At 44.4% G+C, this 24884-nt stretch overlaps 1 protein-coding gene across 2 annotated transcripts in view; it reads right to left on the reverse strand.

The window, feature by feature from the left end:
• LOC147747822 (dimethylaniline monooxygenase [N-oxide-forming] 2-like) overlaps positions 1 to 24884 on the reverse strand; it is a 386278-nt gene that overhangs the window by 38370 nt on the left and 323024 nt on the right. For both annotated transcript variants that reach the window (XM_086956244.1, XM_086956251.1), the window contains exon 7: positions 1965 to 2317. In XM_086956244.1, coding sequence (XP_086812370.1) covers positions 1965 to 2317 — 353 coding nt within the window. The remainder of the gene's footprint in view (positions 1 to 1964; positions 2318 to 24884) is intronic.

Below are 24884 nucleotides of genomic sequence, written 5' to 3' on the forward strand. Positions count from 1 at the left end.
ATGGTTGCCTGAGGGTTGGGGTGGAGTCTGTTATCTAGCCTATATGCTTCCACCTGTGTATGTGGCACCTTCTGACTATCATAAGACTCATCGTAGGTTTACCAGCCCGCCAGAGCAGCGCATAAGGAGGGCACTTCAGGTTGACGACCTAGATCAGACTGACACCTCTTTACAACAATGGACAGATTTCTCTAAGGGCCTTTTGCCATTTTGGGGTCCGATATTTAACAGTAGGGCCATCCGTAGGTTGTCAAGGGTAATGGAGAAAGTGGTCAACCCTGAAGCAGACATTGCTGCTAATATGTCTGTTGAGATGCAAGCTATGAGATTATTTACGATCCAAAATAGGATGGTGTTAGACGTCATCCTTGCTGATAGGGGCGGAGCCTGCCGTGTCATCGGGACGTCTTGCTGTGTGTATATTCCGGATTCAGCTCCGACAGTTAACTTAGCGGTACAGAAACTCCATAGATTAGCGACTGAACTTCATCAGGATAATGGGACATGGTCACTACAGGGGTGGCTCTGGGCTGTTTTCTCCTCATGGGGCTGGAAAATACTGATGGGGATAGTTGGAGTAGTGGGTGTACTCCTGACATGCTGCCTTTGTGTTTACTGCCTCCCCCCATGTTGCTCAATGTGTGCCAGTAATTTGCGGCCCTCAAGAAAAGTGACTGGTCAATATCCTGCCTCTACTGCTATTGAACTTCCTGATATTCATTGGTTGATGCTTATTGATAAGGATATTTTTGATTGAAGTGTGCCTACCCCCTAGAATGGAATGTAAAGGCGCTACCTTTTTAGCTAATAAAGGCTACGCTCCAGTTAGCCAAATGATGCTAAAAGGAGGGTCTGATAGGTTTCATTTTCGATGCCCCACCCATCAACATTTACATATGCAAGTTAGCATCATATGTCTAACTAATGAAGTATGTACTTATGCCTTTACGTTATTTTTACCCTTCATATGATTATTCATTTATACGTGTGGTGATATTCAGTTTCCCTAGCTTAGCTTGTGTGCCTCCATTTTGAGTGTTCCTCTGTGTCTGCGAGTCGCACTCGCTCACCCCCCTCCCGTAGGAATAAGAAAAACCCTAATGCAGCAGTTTTAGTTTCTCAGCTAGCTGTGGCCGAAACTAACAAGTTCCTTATCAGTAGTGTTCTCATGCAGCAGAGACGCTGAGGCCCGGCTCCGCGGCCTTGGGCAGAGATAGCCAAATGTTGCCTTTGCAGGTGCAGATGCCTCTTGTATGATGCCATTGTTCCTCTCTCTGGGGTTCAGTATTTTTCCAGAAGGGGCGTGTTTTACTTCACTGTACCATGTTATAATGTATTGCTGTGATGATATGAGTTAGTCCTCTCGGCGCACTCTTAGGGGTGAGGTCGGACAGGGCCCTCTCATATGGGAGTTAGTGGCCTAATAAAATTACCTTGTTTATTCTTCACCACTGTCCGGCTGACTTCTTACTGAGTAACTATAGGTGAGTGTGGTAAGTCACTTGGGTGGATTTGAGCCACACTTATCACATGAAAGCGCCCAACAGGGCGCTTGTTAATAAATAAAGTGGCACATCCGCCATTACATGAAAGCGGAGAGCAGGGCAATTGGTAAACAAGGAAGTAGTCCCTAAATTAAAAGATAACAGCCCAGCAGCGGAATTAAATTGTAGTTGGCCGGTTCTCCTTCCCGCAAAACGGAAGCAAAAAGGAAGTGACGTATTGGATCGCAAGCCAACAATAAGCCAGATAAGAACAACAATGCAAGAATTAACCAATGGCAAGCGGCAGGAGAAATTACCCTCCATATTTCAGTGTACTATAGGTCTTGCAACAGCGCATGCGCTGTCTAGGCTCGACCTAAAAAGTTGTTCGTTGCTAGATCTGTGAAAGAAAAGGTTGCCTAAGGAGCATAGATATTCACATTGATGTTAAAAGAAAACTCATCATTACTTTTCACTCACCCTTAAAAACGCGCGTGACCCAGCGAGCCTGCATCTCCATGGTAGGCATAATGGCACCAAGAGGTTGGATGAGGCCAATCACACCCAGGGTTGGTTGCTCCAGGTTGGGAAGGAAGATCTGCCGATAGAGGGAATTCAAGTTCTGGTTGTTGAAGCCACACTCTTTGAGGAGAGGGCAAGAGTATGTGTATCCTGTGGCAAAAATCAAAACATCAATGTCCTCCTCCACAGTCCCGTCCTCGAATTGAGCAGAAGTTTCGGTAAACTGCACCACACCAGGTTTCGTCACCACGTAGCCACAAGTGATCCGGCTGGGCAGCTCATCATTGAACACCAGCTCTTTCCACTTAGAGCTACATAGGGCAAAAAAGAGTTTTCATTTTATAGAGAAATCATTCAGCCATAAACCTGAATTGCCTTTGCTATTTATATTTTCAGTTTTATATGGCCCAGAGATTCAGAGTGCTTTAGATTTGTCAAACCTACTAGACAATGCAATATCGCAGCAAATTGATCACAATTCTATTATTCTTTTTTTCTCAAAGAAAAGACATTACTGTCAAGTTATAAAATATATATAGGCTGTATGTACAATTGCCAAACAGGCAACACCTATTTTAGAAAAAGTTGTTGCGGGCTTCTTGTTAGAAACATATATCACTAATGATAACAATGACAATCATAGCAGCACCAATTAATAAGTCAGCAACGTGAAAAATTGTGCATTTGTGCAATATAGGCAAAATTATTTCATTCATTAAAGGCTATCACAATAATTTCCTTTAAGTTTTCAAGCCCAGTTATACACTTGTGCAAAATCTGCAATATAACCTGCACCAACTTCGGTGAAACACTTCATCAAAAACTCAAGTACGCGTTTAAAGTGAACTGCATTTACCATAGTGCTAAGGGGTGAACTGTGCTGGGAGTTAAAGCAGTGTGCTCCCATCCCCCTTCAAGATGCGTTTATAAACCTTATAGGTTTATGTGCACTTGTTGGTGTAGTGGTTGCGGGCATTAACTATGAGTGCTATTGACAAGGGTTTAACCCCACTTAAAAGGGCTACATCTATCAGCCAATTTTGCGTGCACAAACAGGTTCATTTAAAGAATCGGACCGTTTGCGAATGCAAAAAAAGGCTTTTCACATGTATCAAACCCTATTTTGCTATTCGGTAACCAGTTACCAAATCACAAAATGGGTTAGCTATTTGCTATTTGAAAGGGGCATGTTTAAGGGATCACTTCCAAATAGCTAATCGCAGTGGTATGTATGAATGTCAGTGGCGGTTTTACCATTTGGGCGGTGGGGTGTTGCCCCACTAATAATTATCGGGCAATTTATTCGAGCGGCGCATTAATAAATGTGTTATAAATTAACGCGCCGCTCGAATAAATTACCCGATAATTATTGCCCTGCGCCTGCGGCCGTGCGTGGTGTCAAGCTGAAGCTTCACTCGTCGTCATCATGTACTGTCTGAGTCTGACAGTGGGTGGCGCTGGACTGGAGGCCCGGTACAGTGCGCACTGCGCATGTGTTGTCTGCCCGACTGCCTTTGTGCAGCTAGCAAAGTAAATGGTTTGGGAAAAGCAAGCACTGCAGAGTACGGGGTTTGCTTATGCAACGTACCCCAGTGCTTAAAAAAATGAGCGGCGTTTTTTTCGTGCTCAGTCAAATCCTGATGCTGCTCTCTTTAGAGAGCAGTTCTCCTCTAAAGAGAGCAGCATCAGGATTGGCTACTGTGTACTGTACTGTAGTGTCCTCCCCTCCTGTAATAGTACAGACTTACTCTTCACGGTCTAGTGTCTCACCGCGGGGGTGGGACATCTAACACATGGTGGGCAAGCAATGCCCAACCACTGTTGTGGCTTAGTGTTAAGCCATTCAGTGATTGGGCATTTCTAGTTGCTGGGCAAATCGGGCCGGCCCACAGCCAGTCGTGTCACTCAGACCCTTCCCTTCTTCCTCCTTGTGGTGTCCTCGTGGTCGACTTGTACGCATGAGGGACAGAGACTGTCTGGTGACTGTCTGAGGCCTCACTTCACCTAGTCTAGTCGCCGTCGTCGAGTCTGTCATTGGAGCGTTGAGAGACAGATCACTGATCAGGTGTGAAATTCTAATCCTGGAGCTGTGTGCACTGTGCAGGTATGGACCTGAAAAATATTAAAGTTAAACTTAAGTTGACGGTGTTTGGAGTGAATCAATATCGACATGTATTTCAAATGCTTACTTAGCATATCTGATATTTTCATGGGGCTAAAATATGCCTCTATTTTGAGTGGGCATGTATTTTAAAATTCACCTAATTTCATACTCGAGTGACTATTCCCTTTTTATGCGTGAAATCGTGTTGGCACAAAGGTTATTGTGTCTCGAAACGAAAGTTTCGTATGAATTCTGAGTGCTTGAAATTTAAACAGCCGCTGCCACGCCGCACTTAATTATCTAGACAATATAACCCTTTTTATAGTTAGTCATAATTCAACCGTGGATATTTTAATGCCGATCACAGTCGCTACTCTTTTGTTATTTAGTAAGACAAAAAAAAATGCGTGCTTGCTATCCCACACCACAGTTGTGAGTCATCTGAAATTATTACAAATGAGCGCGCTTTGTTGTATTTGGCGTTGTCTGCCCATTTGTAATGTCACTCACGGGGGTGGGATCTCTGCACACACATGCCTTAGGACGGCAGAGCAAATGATGTGACCTGGCCTCATTTTCTTTAGGCACATTATGGAGGGGTTCGTCTTAGCAGCGGTGCACATTGACAGTAACCTCTTTGATTGTAAAACTTTCCATTTTCAGCTGTTCTTGGATGTCATCAATATTTTTCATGAAAAGATAATGCTGTTGAATTTGTACATTTATCACATTGCTATCAAAATTTTCAAAGCAATGCCCTCCCGAGGCAGTAATACAGTAGTCAACCTGGAGTTTCCAGAGAAATAAAGGACTGGATATACATTTAATATTTAGTAGTCACTAGTTAGGTTAAATGCATTTTATAGCAACAAAGATCAAGTGGACTCCTGTGGGATGAAAGGAACATTTTGATTTATGTATGGTAAGCTAGACAGAAAATCTGTATCGTTTTATTAATTCCCAGTGTTTCTGTGCAAGTGTAGAGATATTTCATTTAATTCCTTGCAGCCCAACCATCGGCGTATTTATCACTGTCTGCGCAAGCCCTTTGCACTCAGCGATACTCGGATGTTTGTCCCTGCGCTGCTGCCATAAATTATCGTCTGGTTAGGTACTGGTAGTATTTATACTGTCGCTGCGAGCCTTCTTCCCGCAGTCTTTCCTGCTAAGTGACGTATGGCTGGGTGATCTTTCAGTTTTTTTTTACATTAAACCATATGTGGCAAGTCTTGTTATGTTGCCTTTTATAGCCTTTTGCAAATGTGCCGCAAAGTCAGGGGTCTTGGCAGAGAACATCTGACACTGGAAAGTCTCACAGGCTGACTTCACATTGCCCCCCTGTGTAATTTAATGGCACTTTTAACCTCCCAAGTGCTAACAGATGTCCGAGCGTGTGCTCTCATAGACCATTTTGGTCACATGCATTAATCAGTTGCTTGGACTCCCACTGATTTCTGTGCATTGTGGTTGTATTTGGTTTTGCGGTCTGCTTAAACAATCAAATACAATTAACACCAACTCAAGCTAAGGTTACTTTCCTCTGAAATGCTTGCTTTTGGTGTCTGGTGTGGTCAGTTTCAGCTGCGAGGCAATAAGGGCATGGTAGGTAGTTTTATGAAAACATGAAGCATTTTTGTTAATTTACTCTAGGTTATGTTAATTTTGTTATAATAAATTAAGTTATAACTTATCATGTAGCACTTACCACAACTCCTCTGCTTCTAATCTATGTAGCTAAACTTGTACCCAGTTTGCACCTGATCAGTTCACTGAGCTCAAAAGGGTAGAAGGATGAGTTGGCCATGCAGAAATTCGAATATATGACCTGCATGCCACCACATTTCTCAGTGGTGAGTGTTTAACTCTCTGGGCTATCCCGGCCAGCCATTGGCATGGCCTTTCGGCGCTATCTGAGGAACCTCCCGCATGGTGACGAGTTGTGCATCGCAGGCAGGGATGTAAGCCATCATCTAAGATGTTGTAGTTTTGTCTTTTAGTATTGCTCAACTGTTAAAGTCTTGCTCATGGAGCTGAGATGCATGACATTGGTGTTATTGAGAGGTAGCACTTTGGTTATTTTCTTGAACTTAACTCTTAGCAAATGTTAGTTTAAGATTCAAAGGGGTCAAAGTAGAGCTTGCTTGGGAGTCTTGATTGGAGTCAAAAATAGTAGGTATTTTTTTTCTTTTTGTGGATGGGGAATGCAAAAAGAAGCGTCTTTGATCAGACCCTCTCTACTCACTGGCAACGCTAAAAATGGGTTACGAATGGATGTCTATCAGGTGCTATATCTTATCTAAACAAAAATACTAGTACAACCAAAACAATTTATCCTGATTTTTGAAGATCAGGATCTGCATGTGTAAACGCCACCTTGTGCGTATGTTGTGGATACGGTACAAAAGGGGGGTTGGTGATGGACGGAGCATCGGAGCCAATCAAACACTCACTCATCAGGGTTTAATCCATCACCGTTCTTTAGCCCACACTGCCACCCCAGTTCAGACATGGCCATATGCAAATCAGTCTGACCCTGTGCCTCATGGGAACAGTCCAGCCCGAACTGCCAAGCCATGCCTTCCCTGTACCGGAAACAAGCTTCCTAGGACCGGTTTCTGGCATTTCAGCCATCTTCAGCCAGGCTTGCTTGAATCCAGTGGCAAAGTGAGCAAGGGGCTCACGTCTGAGCATACCCTGCCAACTTATGGCGAACAAAGCGGTACAAAAGGGGGTGGTGTTGGACGGAGCATCTGAACCAATCAAACACTCACACCCAGTCAACAGATTTGGGTTTAATCCATCATCGTTCTTTAGCCCACTCTGCCACCCCAGTTCAGACATGGCCATATGCAAATCAGTCTGACCCTGTGCCTAATGGAAACAGTCCAGCCCGAACTGCCAAGCCATGCCTACCGTCCATCACCACCCCCTTTTGTACCGTATCTTGTGGATAGTGACTGGCAATGTAGACTTACATGTTAGACGATAATAATTTTAATGATCGCTTTCAAAAAGAGTAATATCATGATAATAAGTGTAAGTATGATGTTACTTGTTGTATCATATATCTGGATGCAATGACAAAAACAACAAAATACCAGCTTTCAGTCTTCCTTTGAATTTGTATTTGTTGCATATTTTCCATAGTGCATGTATTGTTTCAAAGGAAGATTAATTTTCACTGGAGAAGATTTTACCTCTATAATTTATAGATCAACCGCTAACTACGTGCTACAGGGGGGGCTCATTTTGCGTTACACCTCTGTACATGCCTGCCCATATTTTACAGTTTGAATGCTTTTGTTAAAAGTTTGTGTGTTTGGTTGACACAACTAAGTTTTGTTGTATTTGCTTTTCAGCATTTGGTAAAGCCTCAGGCTGCCAAACTAATTTTTGGGCAAATCAAGCAAAGAAGAAGAGACGCCAACCTCCTTTTCCGCTACAACACAGCCAACAACCCCAGTGTTTAAGGTAGGGAAACTGCTGCTATATTTTACATTCTAGTAGTCAAGGGCTATGTAAGTTGTGTACATGGTGGGTAGCGTCTAAATACATGCACCAAACCTCATACGTTGTACTTTGATTATTGACAGGTAACACTAACATTGGTAACACCATGAATACAGTAGAGCATCTACTTGCAAAGCCGTTCCTTGGACTGAAACGTGAAGACAAACTAATTGTAAAACAATTAAGACCTCACCGGCCAGACCTAAACCTACAACAAAGTTCCCTAGACAGAGGGAAGCTTTACACACGTTCTTTCACAAACACCTGGTACACAAAAGTTGATTGGCTTACAGGATGTACTTCAACAAATACTCTGTTCTGCTTCCCCTGCCTGCTGTTTGGTGGTGAAACTCCTTGGACCAAAAAAGGAGTGAAGGACTTAAAGCATTTGTCAGATAAAGTAAAGAAGTATGCACACACGAAAACACATATGGAAAATCTGACAAGACTGGGAATGTTGGGAGATAAACCGATTGAAGCCCACATAAGCGAGGCCTACTAAACAAATACACGGAAGCACAATGAAGCAGTTGATAGGAATAGACACGTGCTATCAAAAATCATTGACTGCATTCGTTTCTGTGGTGATTTTGAACTGGCTTTAAGAGGGCATGATGAATCGGAAGGCTCTGCAAATCCTGGTATATTCTTAGGGCTTGTGGACTTAATAGCAAGCATAGACTATGTATTCGAAGCACATCTATCAACTGCTACAGTCTTCAAGGGCACTTCGAAAATCATACAAAATGAACTGCTTGAGTGCATGCTAGAGATTGTAAAAAGCACTATCGTACAACAGCTGAAAAACACAGACTTTGTGGCTATTCAGGCTGATGACACCACTGATGTGGCCATGAATACACAGTCAGTATTGGTCTTTCGGTACCTAGACAGTGACAACAAAGTTGTGGAACACTTCTATGGATTCACCCATTTAAAAGACGCTTGTGCAGAAAGCATTTCTTCAGTTATTCTACAGGAACTAAACTTCATTTTTCCAGAGCAGCCTCAAAAACAAAAACTGATTGCACAAAGCTACGATGGTGCTGCAGTAATGAGTGGAACCTCCGGTGGAGTACAAAAATTTTTTAAAGATGTGTACCCTAATGGCCATTACGTGCACTGTTATGCCCACCAACTAAATCTGATTATGCAACAATCAGTAGGAAAGATCTCTGAGGCAAAGATATTCTTCCTGGATGTAAGAGGAATGGCAGCATTCTTCTCACGCTCCCCCAAAAGAACGGAGGTACTTCATACCATTGTTAACAGAAAGATTCCAAAGGGAGGCCCAACTCGTTGGAATTTTCACATCCGCACAATCCGCCTAATATACCAATATAGGGTTGATCTTGAGAAATGTTTTGACACCATAGAAGCCGATCAAGAGTTTGACTACAAAAGCCGGAATGAGGCCCGTGGCTTTGCTAGAACACTGCAAGACAGGGAGTTTCAGTTTTTGCTGTTTTTGTGTTTTGAAATAATGCTAAAAGTTGAAATACTGTATGAAACGTTACAAAAACGTGAAATAGATACTATCCATGTGGAAACAGCTATCAACGACTTTGTCACAAGCATAACGAAAGTCAGAGAAGAGGTTGACAATTTAGACAGCAAACTGCCAAATGATTCTACTTTCTCTAACCGCAGAAAAGACATCAGCAGTCTAGTCCGAATTTCCAAAGAGATATGTGACACTATAATTATGCAGGCAAAGGAACGCTTTTCTTTTAAAAAGCATTTGGTGAGTGCCACATTACTAAGAAGTGATCTGTTTGCTAAATATGATATTTCCTTCCCTGAGCAAGCACTGAATACCGCTGTGGATGCTTACCCTATGCTCAACAAAGAGGATCTGAGAACAGAACTAACTGTACTGTATGGAATGCATGTATACCGGCAGGCCACTAATGCAATTAATTTGCTTGCTTTAATTCTGAGCCTTAACATGCAAAACACACTAACAGAAACAGTGACTTTATTAAAAATACTCATCACCACACCGATGACAACAGCAGAGCGGAACGTTCCTTTTCCGCTTTGAATAGAATTAAAACATTCCTGAGAAATACCATGATTCAGGACAGGCTGAATGCCTTAGCAATGCTTTCCATAGAGAGTGAGTTAGTTAAAAGAATACCAGACTTCAATGTTCAAGTCATTGAGAAGTTTGCTTCCATGAAAAACAGACGTGCTGATTTTCATTACAAAAAGTGAACACTCTATTTAAATTCTGCTAGTTGGCGTCCTGTTTATTTGTTTGTTATTAAAATACATCTGTGAGGTACTCAGCAATGCATTGTGTTTCAAAGTCTGTTATGAAGCTCTGTGGTTATGATGAAGATGAATAAGCAGCTACCTATGTTATATGACACCACTTTATTAATGTAATAACTGCACTTTCACAATTGCTTTATTAACCTTCCTGCTTTCACAAATTTGCATGAAAATGCACCATTTGTCCACTCTTTTTTCAAAATGTTCTCAGGGGGAATTCCCCCGGGACCCTCCTTAAGGGGTTCGGGCTCGCTCGCTACGCTCGCTACGGTGCAGTACGATTTTCATTTTACGCCGCACCACTTTCAAATGTCACCAGCCGCCACTGATGAATGTTTTGTGACTATAAAGCGGTCGCAAAACATTCACAACTTATGGCCAACTTCATGTTGGTGGTAACCCATTTGCAAATGAGACATGGTGATGTGAAACCTATAATACATATGCCCCCCTAACCTCTGCACACAACTAACATCAACTGCACTTCTCATTTGCACTACAACATTCTGGTGTCATGAAGCACATTCCAATCACTAAGAAGATTCCGTTTGGAAAAGAGCCAGACATAAGTAGTGGGTGACATCTTTCGCGCCATGATCCCTTCTGTAGGAGTAGTTTTAAATGACCTGAAGATTATAAAGCTATCTACTTTGGTTGGCCATCTTGCAACCAATAGAGACGCTGCGCTGGCTGCTATTAATAAAGAACTTATGGTAATTTGGGCAATGGTTTTGCAGAACAGGCTTGATTTACATATCTTACTCGCAAAACAAGTCATAGTCGTTCGCATGTTATTGGTCCAACAGAGCTGCACATATATGCCTAACAAGAGTAGTGAAATGAATACATTTGTCACTAATTAAGAGTTGTAAGAAACAGGGGGCTGGTAAGCTATAGGGAAAGGATTTTATGGAGTTGGTAGATCACTTAGTAGTGGCATTGGTAATGGATTATTAGGAACTATATTGATTGCCATACTAATCATTGCAGTCTTTGTGAAATCCTTATTTCTTTTCCTAAGGAGAATTCAACTAATGACTGCCAAGAACGCATTAAAATGCAAAGGGAAAAGAACTGGTGACAAAGGGGAAAAGAAGAAAAAGAAAGAGAGGAGCTGGAACTTGAGGAGTTGTACAGTCATATTTATGACAAATGATAAAGGGACCTAGAAGAGTCCTGATGTAAGCAGCAAATGTCAATCACTGGTATATGAAATAAGGTTTCAAGGGGATGTATGAATGTAATGTGTGATGACTCTGAGTCATCAGAGGGGGTTTTGGTGGTGTATATTATTAAACACTTTGTACGAACATTTTAATTAACCTGCAACTCGCAATATATATAGTGTGTGATTTTCACATAAATGTTGACCAAAGTTATTGTAAGACTTGATTTAAAATAGCTCACGTTAACTTGCAATGCTTTGCAGTCTTCTGTGTACTTTTCTTTTTGTTGTTTCAGAATCCAAGCTTGACCAGTCAATATTAAATAAAATGCATTATGTTGTTTTGTTTTTTGGGAATGTTTATCTGCGTATGTTCCTTGGAGAGCTGAATAATGAACTCTGCACCTGCAAAAAGGGGCGTTTTGTACAAATTGTATCATCCCGATACAAGCTATACACTGGAGGTCACACAGCAGAGTCTCCACTGCTCAATAACTAGGAAGAAGACTGAAACTGTCATCACAAAATGCTCGATCCTAATTGGTTCCCTTCTTGGAAATCATAGGGCGTTGTCTTAAATTTACAAAGCATGATGTGAGCCATGCATTGCTGAGTTAGTTAGATCAAGCGCCTTTCCACTCTCCTTCAAAGTATACACTTATTTTGCTCCCTTTACAGCGTGTCTATGCTCTTGCCCGAAAGAGTTAGGTTATTTGGCAAATCCTTTCTCGCTTCCCTGAATGAATCTTTATTGGATTCTGCCTTTAGACGTTTTATGCTGCTAACACCTTCTGCCTGACTTATCACCAATTTGCCCAACTTCTCTAGTTTAGGTAATTAGGGTGCTTTCTCTTCATTGGAAAAGTAGCCTGTTTTGATTTTCACTAAAGGTCTGCATGGTGCAAATCGACCGTATCATGTGCGTATCTCTGCCCCCTCACTCCTGCCCACTGTGGTCCATTGTGCCACCCTGTCGGCATACCCTCCCATGGTCAGCTTTCAGCCACTTACCCCACCCCCCATCACCCGCCAACCGTTGTCCGTGTGCACGCCCCTGCACCATTTTGCCTGCCCTCTGCAGCCTGTTTTTGAGGGTCACAAAAAGGAGCACATATAAAGAGCGATAACCGAATTAAATAATTTTTTGTGGGTTTTAAACTTATTTTAAGCATTTTTGTGAGTTCTCAGTGATTTTACCCTGTGAAAAATACTATTCCTCGTCTGGAATTTGATGAACCACTTCTGAGAGAAAACTGTTTCGTCCCATGATTTTCCAAAATTCACAATATCTTCCTCAGCCATATGAGAATCACATCTAAACTACTAAGTAAAACACACACTTTCAAATGCCATACATGTAACCACACCCAATTCAGGTAGGAGGCAGCCGGTCTGTAGATCCAATAATTGTTTATTTTATCAGCAGTCTCCCACCTAAAATTGTCTCCCATTCAATACGATTCATTAAGGAAAAGAAATCATTCCTGCTTCTTCCTTCCAAATGTTGGCATGTATGCCGGAGACTGCGAAGAAAACCATAGTCCAGTCCCTCATTCTATCCCGGCTGGACTATGGGAACGCCCTTTACTTGGGAGCCCCCATCTCAGTCATCCGTCAACTGCAGATAGCTCAAAACTCTGCAGCAAGGCTACTTACCGGAACTAGTCGTCGTACCTCTGCAGCCCCTGCATTAAGGGCGTTGCACTGGCTCCCAATGAAGGAGCGAATCCACTTCAAGACCCTATGTCTGGTACATAAGACTCTGTATGGGATTCTGAAGGATATGATCAGACCCTATGTCCCATCCAGGCACCTTCGCTCTAACCACCAAAACCTCCTCATAACGCCTAGGACCAATAAAGTCCGGTCTGGGAATCGCCTCTTCTCCCGAAACGCGGCGAAACTTTGGAACGCCATACCACTATCACTTTGTCTAGCACCCAGCCTTCTGGTGTTCCGAAAACAACTAAAAACACTACTGTTTCCTAGGCCATAATCTGTCTTCCCCCTCCTAAACTCCGCATTTCCATCATTCTTCAAGCGCTGGGATGCTTCCGAGTAGCCATGCGCTATACAAGAACCTTTCCAATTCCAATTCCAATTTCCAATTCCAACTTCAGCATCAGCCTGACAGTTGATTCCCCGGTGCTCTACTGCAGCCTCCCACAGTGTTCTAATGAGGAACTGCAGCGCTAGCTTTCCTTGTCTTAGATCATCTCAGCTGTAAAATTTAAAACATTTTCTTTGGCAATTAACAAAACAATGTGGATCGTTTTGCCACAGAAGTTATGGTTAGTGCTGAAGAAAGTAAATTGAGGACAATTTTTTAAGAGTTCTCAAATATTTTCCTTATCCATTTTAGTAAAACATTCAGACTGAAACCTATACTTTCAGCGCCAGTTAAAGTTCTGGTGATCAACTACAGCTTTACAAAGTGTTGCAATGAGCAACTAAAGTGCTAACATTCTGTATATATGACAACAGCGTCGCACATCTAAGCACCATCTTGATGTAATCACAATCAGAACTGCAACAGAACTGCAACAAACATTTTCATTTATGAAGCTATACCACAGAGAAATAGGAAAAGTGAGCACATGCGGCAAACTTATTCTTTGGCACCTGCCTCTAAGTATCCTATAGCAGGAATTTAGCTCGTATGCAGCAGTCCTGTGTGTGGAGGTTGTTCCACTCCACGTTTTCCAGTCAGCTGAACGTCGAGCGAGGAGCAGAGCAGAGCGGGCTGCAGGCTGCGGTGCGGTTGGGCATAATCACCGAAACGCTGAACGCTGAGGAGAACAACGCCATCGCCGCTAAGCCGTCGGAGCAGGGGTAACCGCCGGGGGGCTGAGAGCCGAGGTCAGCTGAGGGCAGCTGAGACACGGAACTGCAAGACGGGACTTGGAGACTGGGACCTGTTGGCTCGGTCTTCTGTTTGGCGCCATCCCTCCCTGCCTGGCTGGCTTGGCTGGCTGCCCCCCCCATTATTGAGACAAGGTCTGCGAGCCGCTGCATGATACGGTGGTGGCGCTAGAGAGAGCAACTGAGATCGCAGTCCAAACAAGGAGCAGGAGTGAGAGCAGTGAGGAGCTGCGGCGTTCACCACGGCGTTTACTCAAAAAAAAAAAAACTATCCGAACCGCTACCTTAAACCTTAAACCACAAAACCGCTATCAGGAAAGGAAGATAAGGAAGGCGGTGTGTAGCAGAGCCGTTTGAAGTTGCAGAAGCCGTGAAAACCGCAAAAGCCTCCTTTAAGCAAGCAGGCGGGGAGAGACGTGAGGGGGCTGCAGCAGCGGCAGTAGCGGCGGCGGCGGGTCAACGGCGGCCCCTCCAAGCCACCAAAGTAAGAAAAGCTAAGAAAGCCAAGAAAACTGGGAAGTGAGCTGAGCAGCTGAGCAGCTAAGTGCGACCTGGAGCTGCAAGGTGCTGCAAGGACTACGAGGTTGTACTACAGCGCCCTTTGAAATCACGGTGAATATCGAGAGCCGGAGCCGGAGCCCCAGAGAGGGTGAATTCGCAGGAGCCGCGGCCAGGGACCAGGAGCCGAACTGTGCCAAGTAAGGGGTAAGGGGTAAGGGGTAAGGGGGACAGAGAGGTTGGTGCACAGTGGAGGTACTTGTCTCAAGCCTAGCAGGGTTTGTGAGAGAGCCTGAACCAGACCTGAGCTGTTCATGAACAGAGACTGACAGAAATTAAATAAAAGCAAAAGGGGTCGGAGCTAAGTGGAGCAAAGGGAGGTGGGGAGTGGTACTTGGACATACGGACACACGGATACATGAATAAAAGGAGTTGAGCTAGAGAAGGGGGATAACCCGTGTAAATCGTGTCATCAGTAGGATCCCAACCCACCCCCCCACCCGAAGCCCTGAACATCAGGTAAAAAAAACCCAAATGAGTATAAAACTCCTAAAAACAGAAGGATACTCCTAAAAGACTATTAAAATACTCCCAAAAACCCCAAAAGACTCCCAAAAGTCCAGAACCATTTCACCAGTAAACACCAGAATGGTGGCCCTGATAAAGGCGGTCCAGACACAATTGAAATTGTCAAACACGCTTTAACTCACCACCATCAAGAAGAGCCTTTTATAAGTGGTCGCACTACCTAACTACCTAACACCTTCCGTCCTTTTTCCGCTCTCTACCCCACGGCAGCTGTCCCACAAGGGGCAGACGGGCTTGGGAGGTTTGGGAAAGCCAGCGCAAGTGTGAGGTAAAAGTGGGAGTGACCAAAGTAGCTAGTTGTAGTCTGGAGATTATACCACTCTTACGCAACGAGTAAACTTGTACCCAGGGATCTCAGGAAAAGCAAGCAGGGTGAACTGTGAACCATACCGCGTGTATGCAGGCATAAGATCGATCGATGTACCACGCTGAGATAACAACGCCACATGCAAATCAGTAAAATAGCAACCCTGAGCAGACCAGAAAAAATCAAGTTTTGGAGAGTTTTGGAAGAGTCGGAGCAGAGTGACAAAAAACATATTGTGCAGAAATACGCGCAAGCTTTCAGAAGGAAATATAAACAGTCCAGCGAACAGTGAACAAACAAAGTAAGTTTTCAAAAATTAATACTAATTCAAACAGGTCGCTGGACAGAATATCAGATATTGGATTATGCGGTCAGGAAAAATTCGAGAAACTCCAATAGAGAAAATAAAAAGAAGGTTGGTGTTAAAAGGAAAAAAGATCAAGGAAACAAAAGCAAGTCAGAAGAGTCGCTCGGAAAAGGACAAACAGATCTGACACCAGTCCCCATGGTAGAGCCTTTCAAGTTTGGGGAGGAAAAACCAAAGTACAATTTTCACTTCTCAAAAGAGCAAATGGCAGCAATTCACACCATAAGCGAAGAAGTAAAAATCCAACAAAGCCCTATAAAATCACCTTGTTTAACTCTATCAAGCAAAAAACGCAAAAAAAGAAATTAATCAGAATCAAGTCTGGGCACCAATCTCAAAGAAAAATTTACAATAAAAAATTGGTTGATAAAAACTACGGCACAAATCCTTGTACCTCTTAGTCAAGCGATGTCCACACCAAACAAAATAACCTCCGGGGGCAATCAAAAATGCTTAATACTTACTAACCAAAGTAATTTAGGATCTCAAATAAAATTGCAGAGAAGTATACAAAAAATTGACTGGTCAAAATCATTCTCAATCTTTGAAGAAACAGAACTCCGAAAAACACACAATAGGAAGTTGAACCAGAGCAACATAGTCATGAAAAATTGAGAAAATCGGAAAATCTGGAAAGAAAGGAAAATGAAAATGGATATAAAAGGAATCAACATCTTCTCCAAAAATACTTACATCAAGTCCAATTAGACAACTGACCAGTAAAATTCAGGCGTCCGACGTAGCGAAAGAGATGATAAAAGAAGAATACCCAATAACTATCTCTTCCTCAGGCAGCTTAAATGCAACCACAGGGGTACGGACGCAACAAACAGAAGCACAGTCCGCACTCTGGGGGGACACTTTCTTAAAAAGCTTACAACAAGCAATCAACGCATTGAATTTTCAATCAAACAAACTCGATGTTCAGGTAGATCTGATGAACCTAATTGCAACACATATAGTGGGAATAAATTCGAAATTGGATAAAATCTCGTTGTATCTAACAAAAGAAAAGGAGGAAGATAAACAATGGAAAGCTAAGTTAATGGAACAAAATTGTGTCTGTGGTGACATAATAGACAAACTGGCATCACTACCTGACATTCTGAAAGAAATACTAGCGGTAACACATTAAAAAAACAACAAAGGAGATAATTCTAATGATGAGGCCATAAAAACTGGAAAACAAAATAGAACAACTCCCTCCGTTGAGAAGGAAAAAACCCTAAACGAGTCAGAAGAAAATGAACTAACAAAGAGGGGACAAGATGAAAATAAAACAATGGGATCATCAGGCACAATAGAACCCCTAACCAAAAGACAGCGCAAACGGGCAAGGAAGGCAAGGAAAAATGCTATTAAAAGTAAGCAAGGAAAACAGATCTTTGCCATTTTTGAACGAAAGAAGAAAGAGGCCCTAAATGATCAGTTCATAGAAAATTCTGTCAAAGAAGTTGGTAACCAAGAGATAAACACAGAAGAAGCGGAAGAGTACTCAAAATTTCCAAAGCAGAACGAAATAATATCAATTGCGCAAGGAAAAACAAAGGAGGAGGAAAAAGTTAATACAAATATACTGAATAAAAAAATAAATAAAGTAACTGAGACAGTAAAAACAGATCATGGTGAGGCCATAGAACAACAAAAAGTACAGGTAAATGCATCAAGACAAAAACACGAGCATGAAATATCGGCACAAAATTTTTCAAAATGGTAGACAGTAGGAAACTCATCACACAGCCTGAACATAATGGAAAAAGAACAAAGCCAAAAAACACAAGTAGATCAAGCAAGGGAAACAAACACGTGCCTAACTATAACAGTAGGAAAAAAAGGAAGAACATGCAATGATTTTCCATGGAATTCTACCAAATGAAAAGTTGGGGAAAAACATATGTAACGCACCAACAGATCGAGAATTAATGGATCTTCAAAAAGTGGTGACTTTGGTGGATCCCAGTCGACCTGAAACAACAACTTCGGAAAGACAATACGGACAAATACCATATATTCGACTCGATCAAATAGAGGGAAAAAGAGAAGTTTATCAAAAACGAAATTTTGAAACGGCAAGCACAGAAACAGACTGTAAATTACTATTTAAGCCGGAATACCAAACAAGAGGAAAAATGGACACGCTGAATCGAGGAAATATACTGAGATTGTTTGAAGAGATACCGAAATTAAGGGGAATAACAACAAGTGACCTCAAATCAGTAGAATTTATCCAAACAAATAAAGAGAAAGATGAGGAAATAAGTAGCACCACGTGGGCATCAAAGATATAGTAGAGCTCATCTTTTCGACAAGAACATACTTTGTAGAATGGGGAATAACTCTAGAGCGCCAAACATCAATAAAGTACTGTTCTGACCGGGTTTTCAGCCCCTTTTTGAGTGAAGGTGACTTTAGCCTGCTATCATTCTAATAGGAGGATTAGAACCTCAGACCTGGCCTATTTACCAGGTGTTTGACGTAATTCCCTACCCTTTTCTGCATCTTAGGGTCTATAAACTTATGTTAATGAATAGATTCCGTTGTATTAGTATTAATCCGTCCTTTTGTAAGGTTGCTAGTATATTTCTAATGGAGTTATGCTTATTTCGGGCCTTGTAGGCCTGGAGCGGGAGAGACTCCATCTTTCTTTCTGCCTCGGCTGCTTGAGATGCTTTTAGGTCAAATGTAATGTTTTAGTTATAAGGTGTTGTTTGCTTGGAGAGAACCGGCTCAGGCTGGCTGAGAACGTGTCCTTGGCACGGGGTGGTACAAGAATTTGGTGGGCGGCAGGTTACTGGCCGGAAAATTTCCATGCATGAACACGGTTCCATATTAGTGAACGCACGGAGAGTTCAGGAGTCAGTTAGTAGACGGCAGCTAGTCGTTAGCATTTTTGCAGTTAATCAACTTAAGGCAGTCGCTATTTTGAAGTCCGAAAAAGACAGAGGGCTGATACTCTCTCAGAAAGATTGAAGTTATTTTAGTTGGAGCAGCTGGCGAGCTTTGATATTAAGATCAGGGCATACAGAGTGAAGAAGTTAGCGGAGCGAACGAATACTAGAGCAGCAGAAACTGATTTATAAGATCGAAGTTGGAAGGTGAAGATAGTCCATGGTCAGGAGGAGTAGTGCAGAACAGCGAGAGTGCAGCAGACGACACAGGGAATAAGAGGAAGGTTCCAGTGACTTGGAGGGAAGTAGAGGAGATGGAGCATAGCGGTGCAGACGTGTATCCGTGACTGCAGGGGTGATCCTAAGATGAGCCAAGGCACAGACGAGAAGGGAACCCAGATGACAACTGAGTCCAGACTTCGTACTCATAAGGTGACGTCGACCCTTTCATATTAGTGTGGACACACATTCTAATCCTTTCCTTTTGCTTTTCAGGCTATATGTTATATTGCAGTATTATATTGTTGTTATATTTTATTATTGTCGAATAAAGGTACCCCAGTTCTTAGTGAACTATTGTGTAACTGTTGTTTTCTTATGATAAAGTTAACCTTTCTTCTAGTCAGATGCTGTTATGTGAACGGATGCATCTCCCGTCCAGGTAAATGGTAACTGAGCAAGGGAATAGAGGAGCACTTGAATTAGAAAATAACCTTTGCACATTGTGATTTGGCCATTCTTGTGTGAGAGGATCGACCTGTCTATCCATCACCTAACCTATAATATTATATTCCCAGTAGATAGAGAAACTTCCCAATATATATATATATATATATATATATATATAGAGAGAGAGAGCAGAAGGCATTCATAGGAAAGTGATCGTCATTGTGTAGCGGCGTTAATGAGAGCATTGGCCGTGGTCAATGTGTATACCCACAAGATTGTGGCTTGCGAGAGCACCGGAGGAACCCGGTGTGTAATGAGATCGCCGCTAGGGAAAGTGGCGTTAATGTGAGCATTGACTGTGGTCAATGTGTATACCCACCGGATTGTGGCTTGTGTATGTATGAAATAGTGAGAGCACTGCGGGGATACAGTGCCTATACCCACCGGATTGTGGCCTGCGTGAGCACTGATTGTGATCAGTGTGTAATGGTAAGTAATCGGAACTGCCTCAGGGTAGTCTAGTCTGGGCCTATGCTGCCGCAAGACTATAAGGTATGAGTGTTGTATTTTAGAAGATCTAAGCATGTATATTGCTAATTCCCCATCCTCAGGTAGGTACCCAGGTGCCTTGGTAAATAGGTTCTGAGGAGGGAGGTGGTTACGTTTCGGCTGGATTGGTGGTGTCTTAGGGCCCGATGTAGGTAAAAGCGATTTTCCGATTTCAAAATACCGAGGCGGTCCGAATCGGTATTCTGAAATCGGAAAACTAGATGTAGGGAAAAAAAAGCGAATGAATACCGATTCGGTCGGCATCGGTAATGAGAATCGGTACGTTCCGAATCGGCACGGACCGATTCGGGAAGTACCGAATCGGCTAACAACGAATCGGAAATTACCGATTCGGCTAACACCGATTCGGATAGTCATGATTCGGCTAACACCGAATCGGTAAAAGCCGATTCGGTAAAATCCGATTCGGCAATCATAGATTCGTAGCCATGAAAACACACCCATGGCGAAAAAGCCCATAGGAATGCATTGAAGAAACCGAATCGGTAAAATACGAATCGGATTTTACCGAATCGGCAATATCCGATTCGGTATTATCCGATTCGGCAAAAGCCGATTCAGCCAATGAGGTGGCTCCCCCTCCCCCACCCAAACAGGGAGTGGCAACCCTGGCAGGTGCAGCTAATTAAGAAGTTTCTGGAGAGCCAGCCTGAGCTCAACACTCACAGTTAGCAGCAGTGGGAGTAGGAGGTTGTCAACTGTAGCGAAGAACATGGCAGACCAGAGCGAGAGCCAGAAGTCCTCCCAGAAGAGGAAGCCGAAGTTCACCACCACCGAGCTTCAGCTGCTGGTCGAGGAGGTGGTGAGGGTGCACCGCCAGCTGTTTGGAAAGCTGTCCCTCAATGTGCCAGACAGCACCAAGAGGAGGATCTGGGCAGAAATCGCCCAAAAGGTGAATGCTGCGGGTGTCACCCCCAGGTCCGTAGAAGAACTCAAGAAGAGATTCTACGACATCCGCAGCCTCACAAAAAGGAAGATGGCAGAGATCCAGAGGCAGGCTGGAGGCACTGGAGGAGGCAGGAACCCGGCGCCACCCCTCACCGAGCTGGAGGAACTGGTCTCCAGCACCATCGAGAGGGAGAGTGTCAGTGGAATTGGGACCCTGGACAGCTCTGCGAGAGCTACAGCTACAGGTAAGAAGCATGCGCATCATGACACACCTCCCCATTAGACACAATGCATAGGCAAACCCCAGCACAGTACTGTCACCAACATACAAGAGACAAGCATCATGGTACATGTAGTCAGCAGAAGTTAGCAAAATATGGCAGTGCAGAATCACAAGACAGGAAACAGTGTGACACAGTGTAAGGAGATGCAAGGACATGTGGAATGTTTTAATTGTACTGACTGTAATACATCGGCACTCAGTTTACAAATGCTTCTTTGTACCTAGGGGCCCCATCAGGCGGAACAACATTGTCATCAGAGGGAGCAGCACCGTCTGACACTGCACTCGCAGGGCCGAGCACCAGCCAGGCTGCCCAGGAGGAGGAGGAGGACGGAAACACCCTAGGGCTAGGTATGGAGGGAGACCTGGTGATAGACTTCGATGCACTGCACTCCCCACAAATGGCCAGCACACCCCCCTTGCAGTTCTCCCCAGAGAACTCCCCTACAAGGGACACCATTCCACCTACACCAGCTCCTGCCACAACCATGGCTTTGCCACCTGTACAACCTGTCCTGGGAGCAGGGGCTCAGGGACCGGCCAGCACCACACCCCCACCAGTGGCACCCCAGCCCACTCAGCAGGCCAGCAGCAGCAGTGCCCGGCGCCGTACCATCACCACCACTGCTGCACCAGCACGGGAGGGCAGTGTCTTCCTGGGCCTCGAGGGACAGATGGTGAAGATTCAGAGGCAACAGGCAAAATCCACGATGGCCTGCCAACGCCAGCTCCTGCAGCACAACCTGCAGATGGGAGAAATGGTAAAGGGATTTCAGGCCTTCGTGGAATCGAACAAGGAGGTGGCAGCAGGGTTAGGCAGGCTAACCACTGCCATAACCCAATCATCTAGCAGACAGGAGGAGCATGAGCTGGTGCGCAGGCGGGATGCCCGGGTGCTGAACCGCGCCATGAGCCGCCTTGCTGCGGCGACGGCACAACTGTGCCAGCGCAGCGCGAACATGGAATCTAGCCTGAGTCAGAATACGGCAGAGCTCACAAGGGGGATGGCCCGGATCACCACTGCTATGGAGGCCATGATTATTTCGAACACGGCCTCCAATCCTGCCCTGGACCTGGGTGATGCTGGGGACAGCAGCAGCCGCAGCAGCCGCAGCAGCCCGGCCAGCGCTGGGTCTGAGCCACGTAGGAGCACCAGGCGCTCCGCAGAAGCTGCTGGGCATTCAGAGGGGGCTGAGGGACACCCCAGTGGGTCTGGCAAGCGGGCAAAGAAATAGCCTTGCAAGGGCGGGTGAGGCAACCTGAACCTTGGACTTTTGTTTTTTTTCCTATACACCATTTTTTGTTGCACATCAGTGCTGTAACTGTGTAGCAACAGTATTAAAATTTGTTTTTTCCCAACCAACATTTAGCTGTCTTTGCATCTGTACTCACTCAGAAATAGTTCTCAGTAATCTCCTCACGTCTGTATCTGCCATCACTTGGCGTACACGCCCCAGCTGGCTGTGTCAGTGGCACAGCTTCGTCGTCGTCATGGTCCTCGTAGTCAGACAACTCCACCTCAGTGCCCTTCTTCACCGCAAGGTTGTGTAACATTGCACATACAGCTATGATCTTGCAGCAGGTGATGGGGGTATACTGCCTTGCACCTCCACTCTTGTGCAGGCATCTGAATCTACTTTTCCAGATGCCAAAGGTCCGTTCGACAACATTCCTTGTGCGTATGTGGGCCCGGTTATACCTCCTTTGGCTGGGTGTGGAGGGGTTGAGGTAGGGGGTGAGTATGAATGAGCGGAGGGCATATGCACTGTCGCCTGGAAGATAAAGGGGTTACATTACACACATGCATACATGTATTCCACCTAGCTACTATGTATTATGGGGGTCTGATGATGTGTCTCACCTAGGAGGTATCCTTCACCAAATTCGCCAGCCATCAGCCGTGCATAGATGCCGCTCTGTTGGAAAATATAGGAGTCATGGGTACTCCCTGGAAATTTTGCTACCAGGTCTGTGATGGCGCACTTTGCATTGCAGATCACCTGCACGTTGATGGTGTGTGTAGACTTGCGATTGCGGTATATGTATTCGGTGTCCGCTGGTGGGCAAATCGGAATGTGCGTGCCATCTATGCAACCGATGATTTGTGGAAATTGTGCCATCTGGTAGAAGTCAGCTTTGGTTTGTAGCAGTTCTGCGTGGGTTGCAGGGAAAGAGATGTATTGGTCCATCCTGTGTATCATGGCGTCAAGGAATATGTGGAAGAACCTTGACAGGCTGCTCTGGCTCACCCCTCCTGCCGCTGCAACTCCACTTTGATAGCTGCCAGACGCTAGCAGGTGTAGGCTGCATAGCACCTGGATGTGCGCAGGGATGGCGTGTGCCCTTGGGGTGTGGTGGTCCAAGAATGGCTTGAGATCCCTGATGAGCTCAAGTATGGTGTCAGAGTCCAGCCTGTATCTCTGTAGTATCTCTGCCTCTGTGAGCATGAACAGGGTTATCCTCTGTCTGTAGACCTGTTCATTTCTTAGCCATTCCCTCTGTCCTTCCTGCTGTAGCCGTAGCCGCCTCGCAATGACATAAAAAGCTGCCATCCTGCAAGTTGCAATGCATTTTGGGCCTGTTTATATGGGTTGGAGTTGGTTACCACCTGATTGCAATCCATGGTAAATACCGAGTGAATTCTACCGATTTGGAGCCGACTTCGGTGTTTCTGTGCCTCCCTACATCTCCCCATCTGTCGGAATCGGGGAATTTCCCGATCGGCGATTCATACGAATCGGCATGTTTTCCGATTCGGCTCATGTCCGATTCGGTCTACCTACCGATTCGGTACATGGACCGAATCGGTGAATTTCCAATTCGGTGTCACTACCGAATCGGTACATGGACCGAATCGGTGAATTTCCGATTCGGTGTCACTACCGATTCGGTACATGGCCCGAATCGGTGAATTTCCGATTCGGTGTCACTACCGAATCGGTACATGGCCCGAATCGGTGAATTTCCGATTCGGTGTCACTACCGAATCGGTACATGGCCCGAATCGGTGTTTGCATCCGATTCGGTGTTTTTCCGATTCGTTACATATCCGATTATCGGTATGTACGTATCGGATTCTTTCCCATTCAGTACTCATTCCGATTCGGTTTTCACTCCGATTCTTTATGTTTTTTGTTCCCTACATCTCGATGGCTGTTTACCGATCGTAAGGGCCAAAAATCGGTATTTTCGGCCGTTACCGATCGGTAACGCCCTACCTACATCGGGCCCTTAGTGAGCTGATTCTGTCTGGTCCGAAAATCCGGTCGTTACATCTGGCGTCACGAACCGTTTACGTAAGCCTGTTGCGCGGTGTTGTTTCTATCTTGTTGGTTTGCGCTTGGCGCGTACGGAGTACATTTTGTATATTATTTGTTTATAGTTGTATATATCTTTTTCTTTTGGCACTATGTTTTTGAGGAGGTCAAAATCTACTTTTAAATTGCCTGTTGAAATTCCCGGCTGGGAATCAACGCCTTACGAGGCTTTGGCCCGTGAGTGGGCCGATTCTACTGGTTTGAGTGAAAATTGGAGTTCTTCTTTGGAACTGGCGGATCCGACTAATATGATTGCTTGTCTACAGAAAGCGCCGGTTGTGAAGGGTGAGGAGCTTCCTATTTTGGGACATAGAGGTTGGATTGTTTTATCTGCGTACAGGATTGTACATGAGAAATTTTTGAAATTACAGAAACAATATGTGGAGATGGAAGTGAAGTTTGTCGAAGTGCAAAATGCTCACACTCTTTTGCGATGTCAGAAAAAATTGCTTGCCGACAAACTAGAGACTTATCAATCTATTGCAGAAAGAGCTGCTGTTCGTATTGCTAAATACAAATATAAGAATCGTCGTGGTCGTGTTTCTAAACGGAAAGTGCGTCTGGTCGTGGCGAAAGCCGGACTGG

The sequence above is a fragment of the Lissotriton vulgaris genome, chromosome 1_1 (genome assembly GCF_964263255.1).
Source record: "Lissotriton vulgaris chromosome 1_1, aLisVul1.2, whole genome shotgun sequence".
Taxonomy (NCBI): domain Eukaryota; kingdom Metazoa; phylum Chordata; class Amphibia; order Caudata; family Salamandridae; genus Lissotriton; species Lissotriton vulgaris.